Source organism: Pagrus major, chromosome 20 (assembly GCF_040436345.1).
Source record: "Pagrus major chromosome 20, Pma_NU_1.0".
NCBI classification, from domain to species: Eukaryota; Metazoa; Chordata; class Actinopteri; order Spariformes; family Sparidae; genus Pagrus; species Pagrus major.
The window spans coordinates 9,097,698-9,112,394 of NC_133234.1; the positions used below are offsets into that span (position 1 = coordinate 9,097,698).

The 14,697-nt window shown below is 42.5% G+C and overlaps 1 protein-coding gene across 2 annotated transcripts in view; it reads left to right on the top strand.

Moving 5' to 3' along the window:
- Positions 1–14,697, top strand: part of arhgap22b (Rho GTPase activating protein 22b) — a 43,536-nt gene that overhangs the window by 12,244 nt on the left and 16,595 nt on the right. For both annotated transcript variants that reach the window (XM_073490328.1, XM_073490327.1), the window contains one exon: positions 6,283–6,370. In XM_073490328.1, the coding sequence (XP_073346429.1) occupies positions 6,283–6,370 (88 nt within the window). The remainder of the gene's footprint in view (positions 1–6,282; positions 6,371–14,697) is intronic.

Sequence of the window (14,697 nt, forward strand, 5' to 3'; positions counted from 1 at the left end):
CACTGCTCTTTGGCTTGTGTAAATGCATTTACACAATTAAATCAAAGTGTTTTATCTTGGTCCCAGTGGTGCAGCTATCCACTCTCTGGAGGTACTGATGGACTTTTACAGGCTAACAAGCTAGATAGCACTAAAACGCAAACAAATGATTGTATCTGATAATGAGAGAAGAGTAATTGAATTAATAATCTCCCAAATATTTTTCTGTCTTGTGGGAAAAGGAGTCCATAATTACAGTTAAAAGCACATTTCACAAGTCTGTATACAGGTGTTGGAAAGCGTTTTGTGGCTGCTCATGTGATGTAACTTGAGTCGGCGTTGGTTGGAGTTGAAGACTATCTGTACAAGTTTGAAAAGGAAAATAATCTGGGGCTGTGGAGTTAGAAATAAGAGAGTTTACTAGAGCTCTGCAGCCCCCTCCTTATCTCTACTTGAGGCTTTTGAGGCTACATTAGCCACTGCTACAGGTATCAAAACACACAAGAATCTCTGAATCAACCGCTAGCAGTTGAGTTGCACTATTACCTCCGCAAAGGAGCTTGTGTTTTTACCCATGTTTTTTGATTGGTTGGTTTGTCAGCAGGGTCAGCAGGATTACAAAAAACTACTGAACAGATTTCCACAAAGTCGATGGAGGATTGGTTTGACCCAGACTAGACCCCATTAACCTTTGGTGCAGAAGTGGACAACATTGCGAAAATAGGAAGTTTTTGACATTTTTATTAATTTCTCAGGGAATAATGAATGGATCTTTATGAAAAAAATGAGGTGTATTTAGTTGGCTGGTATCTCTGAGTGAGTACAAAAGGAGATTGGTGGGCCTGGGTCGGGTTCTACTGAGTGCCATTCTAGTTGGTAATGTAGGCTTTGACAAGGTTTTTGACCAAAAGGAAGAATGTATTGAATAAAAAGTATCTCTGGTGGTGGTGCTTCTATTTTTATCCTTTTTTAAAAACTGTCCCTCAGGAGTCCAACAATGTTTTGTTTTTTAACCAGTATTTTAAGCTCAGAAGAAGAAACTGCAACATTGGCCCCAAAGCAGCAAATCAACCAGCTATCGACCCTTTTTTCCACATTTTTACTTGTCATAGCAGGAAAAGCACAGGTGTTGCTAATAACATGAATGATTACTCCATTCTACAGTGAAGGTGAGCTTATATGCAAAATACCAGGACCCTGAAACTGAAGCAGCTACATTGTTGACTTTATTATTTACACCTGTGGGTTTCCTACAGTGACACGCCCATTAACGTTTCAAGTTCCATTTTAAAAAACAGCCTGTCATAGGAGCAAAAATAGCTAAACAGCTAACTAGCTAGTGGCTACAGCAGCACAATGGGGGAAAAAAAACACGAATCGAGGTAAAGTGACAGTCATCGTACAAATATTATCAGAATTAACGCATTCATATTGTAAAGTTTAGAAAAGTTCCATGTCAGTCAATGGTGGAGCCCCAAGTTCTTCATGGACAGTAGCTGACGACATCAGGGCCTTCATTCATTCTTATCCATTATGTAAGGCATTAAAGTCATAGATCGTATTCACTTGTAATATTAAAAAGTAATATTTAAAATTAGCTAGGAAGTGGTTGTACGCTAACATTAGCTAACAGGTTCAAAATGTTGTTGTGCCTTGAAATGTGGCCGGTTTCTTTCCAGATTTTCACTATCCATTATCTTTTCAGTTTCAGTTAACAAGAACAGCCACCATTTGAGCTTCCCAGCCCAAGTGTGACGTCAGAGAAAATGGCTGCTGTGTGAATATGGTCTATGCCGAAAATCTGAAATAGTCACGTCATGCACTGCAAAATAATGTGTGATGAAAACAGGCTGGAGTAAAGTAGACTAACTACCAATAACACTGTTCTTTAAGTAAACTCTCCTAACATTACTACTGTATGTGCTTTATTTGTGCCAGCAGAAGGAAATACACATTGGTAGTGGTGACTCACCGCACTCACAGTACAGTTTAAGTGCATTAGTCGCACAGCAGAGAGTGACGCCTGGTTTCCTCCTCCATTAGTGCTCCATTATAAAAATATTTAGAGTAAACCCATAATCGATCCCATTGTTTCTGTGATGAGAGACGTCTTTAGCGGCCAGGTGCTGACTCACATTTTCCTATTATGATTCCTATTTATGAGTTCAGAAGCAGCACGGTAGCTGGCCTGGATTGACCTCACACACACACACACACACACACACACACACACACACACACACACACACACACACACAGTCATATAAACAATGTTGGGATGGACGGCCAACAGCTGACAGGCTTACAAAACCGTAACATGAGGCGATGATGTAATCTAACAACAAAAGACAGCGGGGGCAGGTCTGTGACACACACACACACAGACACACACTCATACACAGACACACACACACACACACCAACATGGCCTTTCGAGCATAATAATCATCTCTTTACATTCCTGGCTGAAATCTCGACACTTTTATTGATTTCCTCCGTCTTCACTCTGCGTGACTGCCATTCATTTAATGTAGGCAGCAGCCGTCTGCCATCTCTGTCTTTCAGTGGGTCAGCGCACACACACACATTCATTCACACACGCTATATACACACACACACACACACAGAATGACGCATCTCTTCAGCGCAGTCTCCACTCTGCAGGGAACAACTGACTGAAGGCTTTGACAGACTGTCTTTAATCAGAGCTTGCCAATACCCATCCAGCTTGTATTGATTTGCAACTCCCAGTGGATTCAGTGCACACGCATGGATGAGCGCACACACACATATACACTCGGAGGAATGCACATTTATGCACACACACGCATCCTCCCCCCTCAGAGAGCAGGATGTGTGAGAAAGTGTCACTCTAGCCTTTTTTTCCCTTTTCCTCTCATCTTCTAATCGATAGGAAATACGAGGATGGGAGTGGTGGGGGTTTTAAGGGGGGAGGGAGGGGGTACAGAACAAGACCTCCACCCACCCGACCAAGATGAAAAGATGTGATAATTGGTTGACGGGAAGGCAATACTGGCGCATGATCTATACAGGTTTGCTTTTCCTTTTCATCATGTGGGGATAAATCCACTGCAGAACAAATGGTCTTCAGTTATCGGACAATAGATTTATGTTGATAAAAGACAAACACATGGGTGGTGGTGGTGGTGGTGGTGGTGGAGGAGGAGGAGGGGATAATTAGTGCACAGAATACAAAATGAGTCTTCAGCTGCAATTCATCACACACAAACCAAGTAAAAATATGAAGCTTGCTGTGCCTCCATCTTATTACATAATTGCTATTAATGTGATGTTTTGCTGTAGAGAACGCCTGTCAATCAAATAGTATAAGCTCATCTGTCATGTCTTGTCAGTTGTGCCTTCAGTTCTCTGTTGATGGAGCTTTAGTTTGGTGACACACTGTTCTTGTTCAGCGCTGGTTGCTGATGCTGTTCTTGTTAACTTCTCAGTTCTTTTCCTGTGAATACAAAAGAAGCTAGAAACATACTAAACATCACTTCCTGTGTGCCATAGGACCAGAATTTGAATCCGGAAAAGACATAAGCAACTCCAGCAGCCATATACAGAAATGTACATACGTATGTACATATATATGTATGTCTAAAACTTAACTAGCTTTAGACTGTAGTAGATTTTAGCTGACATTGTTTTGACTTGCAGATGAAGCAAACACAAGACTACAAGTCAATATTTAAAAGACGCTAAAAAGAAGACTCAAGATTAAAGGATAAAGAGAAAAAGTCATCTGAAAGCAGAATAGACTCAGACATTAATTGTCCACTTGGGGGCAGTGGAATATATTTTAAACACAACTTTGACATGTATGCTAGCGATACATTAGCAAGAAGTTGCAGATATGCAGTAACAATTGCGTTCAGTTATGTGAATTTATCGTCTAACATTCACTTACCTTTTACAGTTAGCTCTGTGTTGGTGTTCGTCAATTCCTGGGAAAAAATTCTGTCTCTTTAGCTGCTAAATTCTCTATAATGTCATACAGCTAGTCGCTAACTTATAAGCTAACTAATGTACAGTAGGTTTTCTCAGTAGGGTTTTTTCCTTGCTATAAACTACTGCCTGCTGTAGCTGGAAACAAGGTTGACGAGAGCATTAGGATTGAACCAAAACATTTAAGTTGTTGGCCATAAAACCAAAACAATTAGCTTAAAGGGGCTAAAATCCATTCATATTACACATTGTACATTGTTTTGTCACAGCAAAACAGCAGAACGTAGAAACAACAACAGATAAAAACATAAAATGGCTCCATACAGCTCGTCCAACGTCTCTGGAAGCCCTGAGATCCCAAATTGATTGAAAAAGATGTTATTTATCCAAGCCAAAATCGTAACTTTCGCTGTTAAGCTAAAGTGTCAGGTTGTACCCTGACACTTTTAGCTTAACAGCGAAAGTTACGAATTTCCTGTCTGAAATGGATGCATGAGCTTGAACACATGTTGAGGGTGTAGATAACGTCTTTTCAAATCAATTTGGGATCTCAGAGCGTCCGGAGAGTGGGATGAGCCTACTTGAGGGTTAGGGATGAGACTTATTTATGATGTGAATGATTTTAGACTCCGGACACATTCCAACAGCGTTCAGTCTTGATGTATGGCAATATATATTTTTGGGAAACTATGAAGTGCAGTGGGACTGAACAGCTGGTGACAGCTTCGAGGGCTTCATTAAAAAGTATTAGCACTGCAGTAAGCTTTCTCATAGGAAGGTGCTTATGAGTGTTGAGTCCGATGTGGTTACGGTGATAGCAGCTTTACTGCTGCTGCTTTGACTGGGATCCAGTATCAGCTCAGGTTTATATGCGAGGAGACAGCTGGTGAAATTGGTCAGAGCCTCACGGCATGTGTTAAACGAAGAGTCCGAGGTGTTTATGCGGCTCAATTTAAGAGCCACGCACATGGTACCGATCATTCACGGAGTGTGATATTTGTGGCAGCGCCGGAGGACGTTTCCAAAGTGAGATGAAAGTGAGTGGGAGTCTTCAGGGGCCCGGGCTGGTGTCCTGGTCCAGGATGATGATCGGCATTTATGTGCAAACCAGGTTAAACTGGGCGTGTCCACATCTGCTCATGGATGAGAGCCCGGTTTAATACTGATGGGGGCTCTTTTCAAAGTCACTGAAAAGGACAAACTGTGCAATCTATCCTACATTTTCATCTTCCACTGCTTGTTTTTTGTGATTTGTGTTCTCGGGTGACGTGTTGCCTTTTCTTATTCATTCATCCCCGGCCAGCTACTCGTGTTATTCCGAGCACATAGCCCCCCTGGGAGCTCTTCCCCCCGCGGTTCCTGCCCTGCCCCTGTGCTCCATCCATCCGCAGCTCCCACCCCTTCCATTTGTTGCCATGGCGACTAATGTTGGCGACAGCCCGCCCGGCCCTCTGGTCTGAAGCTCTTTGGCAGACTCCTCTCCCAGTTTGATGGAGGATGCCAGCGCGCAGATTAACGTGGGCCGACCCACAGACGCTGGCATCCCTTCACAGCTCACTTGGCCCTCGGCTCTCGAGGCTAAATGGGTATTGATTTGGATAATGTATTCTGATAATCTGTGTGGGTCCCTGTTCAATCACAGGAGTAGCTCCTTAAAATTTAAGAGGGGTCAAGAGTGGAGGAAGGAAGGAAGGAAGGAAGTGGGAAAGAGGGAGCAAGGACGAGAGGAGGAGAGGAAGAAGAAAGGCCAGAGGGCATGTAGAAGGACACTGAGCCAGAAGGAGGGAGGACAGATCATTTTAGGCCTGAACGTGAGGAAAATACGTAATTGCGTTTTTTCTGAACAATATTGCAATTAGGATTTAAACTGCACATATGCATGTGTGGTCTACATGGTATTAAAACAAGATTATGACTAACTTATCAATGTGATTCAGGACTATATACTACATTCATTCACAGATCAGCTCATAAAACTCATAAAATGTTGAACATGCCGGATGGAAAGAATTCTTCATGGTGATCTATAAACTTGGAGAAAAACATCGGTTGGCTGGAGATGAACGAAAAATGGAATATTTCAACAGAAAATGTCTCCTTCCCTTACAGTCAGTACAAACCAGGTGAAATCAAACACGGCACAGGATGTTGCACTCTTCAAAATTTCCATTTCAATATGAAAGGATATAGAAGAGGAAAATGAAGAGTAAAAAGAATGGAAAGAAAAGGTGATAAAAGGACAGAAGGGTAAGAAGAAAGAAAGGAGAGGAAAGAAACAAGGACAGTGCATCTGTTTCAGTCTTGTATTTAAATGCATCTCTCTTTGTGTTTCAGGGCTGTATACCTCTGCAGGGATGCCAGGTCAACGAGCTCACAGCGAATCCAGACGAACCAGGAAGACACCTTTTTGAGATCGTACCAGGTGAGTTCCCCACTAGCTTCTCCACTGCCTCCTCTTTAACCACCTCACATCTCTCCAAGAAAAAAAACACCCTGCCACCTCGCACAGTGTACATTTGAGTAATTTCATCTATCTTATTTTTAGTGGTGCACTTCCATCTGTCCATCCTCATAAATAACTTTTAAACATGACTTTTATGCTCCTTTAGTTGCTATAGCATGAACCACATTTTTCCTGCTCTTCCTCTTCATCTTTCAACATAGCTTGTATTCCCGTTGTGCTTGTCTTTGCTTAGATTATGAATAATCCAAGCACAATTTAAACTTGATAACTTCCCTGTCTAGATTAGAATATCAATATGGGGGCGTTGGTCACAAATAAGAATAAAAGATGAGTTCATTCATATGTACCATATACAGTATGTATGGGTTGTAGAGCTGAACACTATTTTTATTGTTGATTGTTTTCTCACCCTATCGATTAGTTTATGTCTTTAAAATATCAGAAAATGGTGACAGATGTCGATCAGTGTTGCTTTGGGATGGTGGCTAACCCAACCTGAAAGTGTCAGTATTTGACAATGTGGGAATAAGACACAAAAAATCAAGGGGTGGGACTAATAATGGCCATTTTTATGACACCATGTTTGGTCCAGAAACAGGAAAAGTGCATGGCTAGCTAGTATAGAAGAGGTCTTTCCAAAAATGTGCCTCTTAAGTGAGTCATATTACAAAAACACTTTTCAAGGTGCTATATTTACTCATTAAAGTTGTCTAAAAAATGGAAGCAGCAATGAGAAACTACATAAAACATGTTATGTCTCCTGTGTTATGTGAATTAAACAGTTGTTTTCTGTCTGCACTACTTTAAAAACTGTGTTAAACAGACAGTATAAACTAGGGTTCAGTTACCTTCATTCTCCGGCTGCTATTCAGCATCCAGACAGCAGGGAGCACTATTAGTCAAGCATTAGTTGCTGTAGTGGTCCGTCTCACTCGCATGACCTCAGAGCTGCAGACATGTCACGTACCAGCATTACATTTCTAACTCCAGAAGTGCCATAAACTAAATAGAAAAGAAATTGGCCTCTCCGTCATCTGAAGCTGCTCCACGCCTGCAGATCTCAGGTCTGTGAGCGAGCCGTCATGCTTCACATGTTAGCACCTGCACAGAGGGAGAACAGTCTGCTTAGATTAGCCTCACATAGTCTTTCACTCAATCAACACAACACCTACTTTTACCTGTCAGTGTGTGTCAGTATGTGTGTTGGGGCTTTTACCACGACAACAACCACACAACCTCAAAATCAAGTCCTGAAATCGAAGCTACAACACAGCCGCCGAGCTCAGAGGTGGTACAGTCCGTCCCTCTGGCTCCATATATCACCCTGTCACTGTGGGAGTGTTTGCTCGGAGGTCCCTCCTGGTGTTTAGAATGGCCGACAGGCTTGTGAGTCTCTGTGTGTTTTGTTTATGGCCAGTCAACATAGCAGAGGGGTGAGAAACCCCGTGAGTTTCTACGGCCTGCACCCCGAGGAACCAGACTGGAGGGAGAGACGGGCAGATAGACAGCTGAAGAGGAAAGTAGACAGGTGGATGATGCAAGCAGACAGACAGGACAGCAGAAATACTTCAAGTTTGAGAAAACTGTTATACATAAAAGACTTATGTGATGCAATTAAATTTGAAGTCAAAGTCAAAAATACATATTTTTCCTCTTACCTGAAGTGTTATTTATCTGTCTACATAATTTTGGTGTGAGTTGCCAAGTTTTGGATATCGGCCATAGAGGTGCCCCCACTTAAATATAATGGAACTAGATGGTACTTGAGCAGTTTTGTATAGGAACTACTTTCTTTCTACCAAACTACACCAGCCAACTGTATCACCACGCAGAAGGAATCCAAGACGCTAGCTTACTAAGCTAGTTAATCTTTGCAAGGATTCACCTACCCAGTGTTCTGTTTTGTACTAAACCAAGTGCCGATGTTCCAACTGCTGAATACCCAAAGGGTTAAAAGTAACACACACACAAAACTTCAGGACAGAGTTGACAAATCTCAATTTCAATTTATTCAGGCCATGTCGGCTAACACGCTAATGTTTCAGCCAAGTGGCTTTCATCAAAACAATGGGATGGAAATGGAAGTCACTTAATTTATATGTAGGAGCTGGAAGATGATTGGCTTAAAAATGTTTACATCCTGCACTGTCATGAGCAAGAGCCTCTCCTCCATGAGTACATGCACGCTAGGGCTGCAACTAGGCGTTATTTTCATTGTCGATTAATGTATTAGTGTTTGGTCTATAAAATGTCAGGAAATAGTGAAAAATTTCAAAAAGTGTTGCCCAAAGCCCTCAAATGTCTTGTTTTGGTCCACAACTTAAAGATATTCAGTTTACTGTCATATAGGGATACAAAAACAGAAAATATGCACATTTAAGAAGCTGCAATCAGAGAATCTGGAGAATTCTTAGAGAATTTCTCTAATCAATTATTTAATTACCACAATAGTTGGCAATTAAAGGTGCAATATGTTATAATTTTTGTTGAAAACATTCAAACTTTAACAAAAATGATCAACAGACTTTGAAGATATAACAGTTTTGAAGGTATGTCTATGTGTTGTGTTGCAGGGATATCCAATGAAGTTAGCATGCTAGCCAGTTAGCAAAGCAAAGCTTCTGCGCAAGCAGCGTAAACATCAACACTCCCATGGTGCTTCGATCTCACACTTCAGACAGCTAGATGAATGGAAGACCGAGCTAACGGCAGCTACAGCTAGCAGCAGTTAGCGTGGTGATATGCTGAGCCTCGTTTGTTTTGAGTATGAATCCAACAGGTGGTCATTTCTTACATATTGCACCTTGGGGATATTCTCGAGATCAACACGAGGAGTCTGATTGTATTTCACTGTGTTCCAGATGAATCAGTATGAGTTACATTCTTCCTCTCCTCCACCTACAGCGCTGACTACATCTTCTGTTTATCAGATCTGTCAGCTCTGTGGGGAGAAACACATGAGTTACTCTGCTCTTTCTTCACTCTGTAATCGGCTTAGAGTGACGAAGGCTTTATCCACTCCTGTTGTATGAAATGAATAGACTGATGAATGGATCTCAGACTTCACGTTGAGTTAAAAGTAATGCTTCAAGGAGGACAGTGCTTCCTCTCATCTTTAAAACAGTCATTACAGTGTCCAGTCATGTCTGCAGCTTTCTCCTCGCAACGGGAGCCAGTTTTTACTGAACAATACACAGAGACAGAAGAGATAGAAGATCACCAGCCTGGCAAAACAGTAATCAGCAGTGATCTCAATAAGCACTGATGCTCTTTTACACAATCTTTTATGCTTCTAGGAAAGCAAAGACTGTAGTGAGTGTTTACTGTTGGCCGATGAATGAACTGCCACCCGAGGACATCACAGCCAGCACTGATGAGTGATTGAGGAGAGGGTTTCTGAAGAGTTCTTTAATTAGTCCTTGTACAAGAGTCCTTAACTCTTCATGGTTCAACAAACAGGATCTCACAGGGTTGGCAGTTTAATCCCAGGGTCCACCTAACCACATGTCTTCGGGTAAGACTCTTTCTATTTTGCTACTTTGACCATCATATTAGGTTGAACAAGTTGTTGCATGACTGTTGCAAACCAGGGCCTTGTTAACTGAATATTTTTCATCACACGAAAAATCGAAAGGACCACCTGCTACATACAAACTTCTGATCATTTCCGTGGAAAGATTCCTCCCTGACCTTAAAACTGTGGTTGAAGAGGCGGCGGTAATTCACAGCCTCCTGTGTGGCAGCAGAGCACGCATTCAGCCTTCAGAACAAAATGAAGGGTGTTTTCACACGTAGTCCAGTTCTTTGTGTTCATACTTTACTGACCTTTACTGCGTTAGAGTACGAGCAGCTTTCACTTGGAACAAGATGGCTGAGGATTCCCCTCATTTTATTGCGTGTAGCTGAAGTGCTTTTGACATAATTTTTTACCTTGCATTGCAGTCCTATTGACGCTTCTTGCTTAGAGGTAAACTTGAGTGTTTTGGTAGGTTGCTGCTGAATGTGGTCTGTGCTCCATATCTAGAGGAGTGCACTAGTTTGTTCTTCAGACCAAACTACTCCTCGTCCACAAGCCTCGCTACCGTTAGCAACCATGGTTCTGTGTTTGTGTTTTTGAGTGTCCCAGTGTTGTCTGCAGTGAGCCTAGGGGGGTAAAATACAATGGCAAAGGGAGAAGGAAAGCTGGAGTCATTTGTCTTCACAGTGGAAAGATTAAGTGAACCGCAGTGCTGACTTGAAGCGAACCGCTCTCAGACCACCTGCCAAAGACGGAGTCTCAGAGCAGTTCTCTTGGCGTTTTCAAATACGGGCACAAAAACCTGACTAATTGCTCCGGGTTCGTTTGGAGGGCTGAAAGAGCCCAAGTCTGAAAACACTCTAAAACAACATGAGAATTCTTTTGTCCGAGACAAAGGCGTAAAACCCAATCGCCTCTGTGGTAACGAGTAACGAGTTCAATTTAATTTCTCGTTTGTTCATATTTTATATGTGATTGTAAAATTGCATTGTTCATATTGTGGCCTGCGCTGTCACTGTGGAGGGGGAAAAAATCATTCATCTGCATCAGGTGTCGTTGAAAACTGACCGCAGTCTGTGTTTTTACAACCCTGTCCGTCAAAGAAATAAATCAGTAATAACAGAAAAAAACACACACAAAAACACAACCTCTGGTGGAAGTGTTTGTTCATTCTCATTCTATAACTGGCAGGGAATCATGAGAAGCAGCAGCTTTGCAGAAAAAACCCACATCTGGGAGCCAAGATCGATAACAGATTAGGACTCTGCGGGCTGACAAACCCTCAACCTGAGGTCAGACCGGCCCAAAAATGAAGCCGCTGGGTTTCTCTCACTTTCAACGCTCCTTTGTCCACTGTTAATAGTACCCTTGTCCTTCAAAGGAGCCCAGGGACCTTGGCTGATCATCTGGGTCATGTCACTGACTGATGGACTTTGTTTTGGTTAGACAGTGTGTAGTTGTGTGTGTGTGTGTGTGTGTGTGTGTGTCCAGCCACAGGGTAAATCCATTGGTTATGTTTGTTGTGGAGATGTGGAGTACCCAGCCCTGTTGCAAAAGGTAGATACAAGACAGATAGCAGCTGCGAGATGCAGAATCCCTCACACAGACACACACCGAACACACACACACACACACACACACACACACACACAGTTTAATGCTGCGAGAGTTAAATGTGTCCTGTGCTTTATCCGTGGCTTTGCATACAGGCCTTGTCAGTGTTTATAGAAGCAGATTGAGGACACTTTCTCATAAATTGACTCATGACATCATGGGAAAGAAAAGCATCCCAACTGCTTGGAAATACGCAGCGATTGAATCTTTTCACGGGTTGAAAAGCGTGAAATCATCATTCAATACGAATGTCTTATGGGCGCACAATCTCAGGGTCATAGCCAGTATAAAAATCCCCATCTGAACATTTACACTGCATCAACACATTCAACACAATCCTGGCAGTCAACTTGATTTTGAATGTTGCTCAGTGGAAGCAGAAGAAACACAAATCTCAACCTGCTACTCCTTGTAATTTCCCCTTGGCATATGTGTGGAATAACCGCAGCGGTCTAGCATGCAAGCAATTAAAAATTGGACTCCCACCATGTTTTTTTAAAAATTTTATCTGTATGTACTCCAGACGGAGCGAGCAGTGCACCCAAACAAAGCCGATTCCACAGTCATGTGCCCGAGTCTGAATTGAGCCTGTAGGCATGAAGGAAACGGATAAATGAGTGGATATTTTTAAAATAATCTGTGTATTTAACGGCTGACTCAAGGCTATAAGCCCTCTGTTGTGCTGGTGTGAAGCAATTAAGCCATCTGGAAAACAGCACACACACATACCAAACACACTCGCCTGTGCAAACGTGACAGCTTCTGCTAATTCAGTATTGTGGACTGGACTTTTAGGCTGCCCACACACACTTACACAGACACAGGATTTTTCCATTTTACAGGGCTTTCGGAGCCCACACAGTTATTTTACCCTTTGACCTCCGTAATACCACAGCTATACTGTATATGTTAATATATGTTAATCCCAATTGGGTGTGATTTTGTAGTGCATGGCCTTTAGAAAGCACCAGAGAGCAGGCACAAATAGGGAGGTTAAAAGAAACAGTCACGCTGAGATTCTTTCTTCAGGTTATCATGAATTTCAGATGCAACCAAGGGGAGAGGGATTTTTTATTTTTGTTCTTCTGTTAAAAGGATAGTTTGACATTTGAAGAAATACTCTTATTCGCTTTCTTGCCGAGAGTTGGATGAGAAGATTGATACCACTCTCATGTTTATACCGTAAATATGAAGCTAGAGTAGGCTAAGCAGGCAATTAGCTTAGCCTAGCATGAAGACTGGACACGGGCAACAGCTGGCAGCATCTGTTGTTCGGTTTATGTATGTAAAATTCTTACTTAATGCACCTTTAAACAGATGGGGTGCATCTATAGCTCTAATCTGGTGTTAAAATGAGAGCACGACTGTTAACAGTAGCAGAGCGTGCTATTTCTGTTTGACGTGGCAAATGGCTCACTGTCAGGAAATGGTTGCAAAAACTATAATACACAATGTTGCGCCTTTAGGAGAGACAGTGAGAGATGAAGCAACACACTACTGTAACGATATGCCTATGAAAATACGTTTTAGAAACACAGGCTACTAGCTAGCAGTGAGCTAATGTTACGCACACGAACAGCTCACTAGTCTCTGCTCATGTATATTGAATTATTTCGGTTAATTTGCCATTCAAGTCGGTGGTTTCTACTTTTAGCTTGGATTTGTTTTGCCAGCTGTTCGTTAAAAACACAGACTGATCTCGGCGCTCTGCCGCTTTGAGAGTGTGGCGCTCTGAATAATCAGCCTGTATTCTAACAGTGCTGCAGTTCAAGGACGGTAAAACAACTTATGCAAATCGTCCACAGGTTTGTAGAGGCAACCGAGAGAGACGGGGAAGGTCTCATCTTTCATGTCATGTTACAATCTGCTCACGTCTGGCCACTAAAAAAGAGAATAAAACATGTAAATTGCCACAAATTGTTACATAGAGCCTCTTTTACCAATTTCTTGATGCCACCATTTTCCCTCAGCCTGCCATTACTCACTTAACGTAACTGTTACTTATATCTGAGGCTTGTCTGTGGGCAGTGATAGTGATGTGATAGTGTAGTAGAAATGGAGTTTTATGGTCTATGAGTGATTTTGAAGAAAAACAGTAAACGGCTAAAATGAAGAATATGGACGACCAGAGCTTTATTGAGTACGCATCAGTTACACTCATACGTACATGATTGTCCTCTATTACAAGTGGAATTTTCAAGAAATATACAGAACCCCCCTCACACTTCCTCGGATTGTACCTCGTCAACTTGGAAAAAAGGAACATTTTTCATGAAGCGGTCACAGGCTGAATCTCTTCTGAGGCATAGAGAGTGTCAGATTTTGCACATAATATGACATTCGTGCAGTCCAGTATGACCCTGGAACAAGTCTGCAAGAATCCAAAGTCTGGACGGCCTGTATCTCCCAGAGATTGATTAGCACTGTCTGCTTTCGCTCTGTGTGTGTATACAAGTTTGTTTGGCAAAGATTGGAGGACTGCCCATCTCCCTGCTACTGCACACACACACTCAGAAAGAGAGAGGGAAGGACACAGAGAGAGAGAGAGCGAGCCTTGTTACACTCCTCCTCAGGGATTTGCTTCTCCCCAGGGGTGCTGAGGGAACGGACCTGCTGCCCACGGCTGCTGAATGAAAGACGCAGGAAGAATAGAGTGAATGAATGGACAGAATAAACGAGTGAAGGGCAAGTAGTGGGACTCGTTTGACGGGTTTTGTTTCACCGCTGGCATCGAGCATGCCTCACTGGCAGGTTCTGGCCGTCGGTGCTACCTGCGTACTGATCTGCTTCCAAGCAGACTTAGTGGTGACGGAGAAGCCGCTTCATGCTGCAGCTTTAGGCCAGAGGAAGTCCCAGCTCCAGTCTGCGCCGCTCACTCAGACATGGGGCCGGTCTGCTGCAAGCCGGACAGGCTGAAGAAACAACATCTCCAAGGTAACGGGAAACAGATGCTGGAGAGTTTTTACTAGAGTAGTGGAGCGCTTGAGTAGCTTTGAGACTGATGGAAGCTCAGATCTGTTCAGAGCAACCTTATTTATGGCTTTTGTTCGCCGTGTTAAAGGGAACTGACTTCTGTTTCTGCCATTAGCTTATTCTTTTTTAGCAGGATACATCATAAATTGGGATTTTTTATGATGGATCAGCAAAATATAGA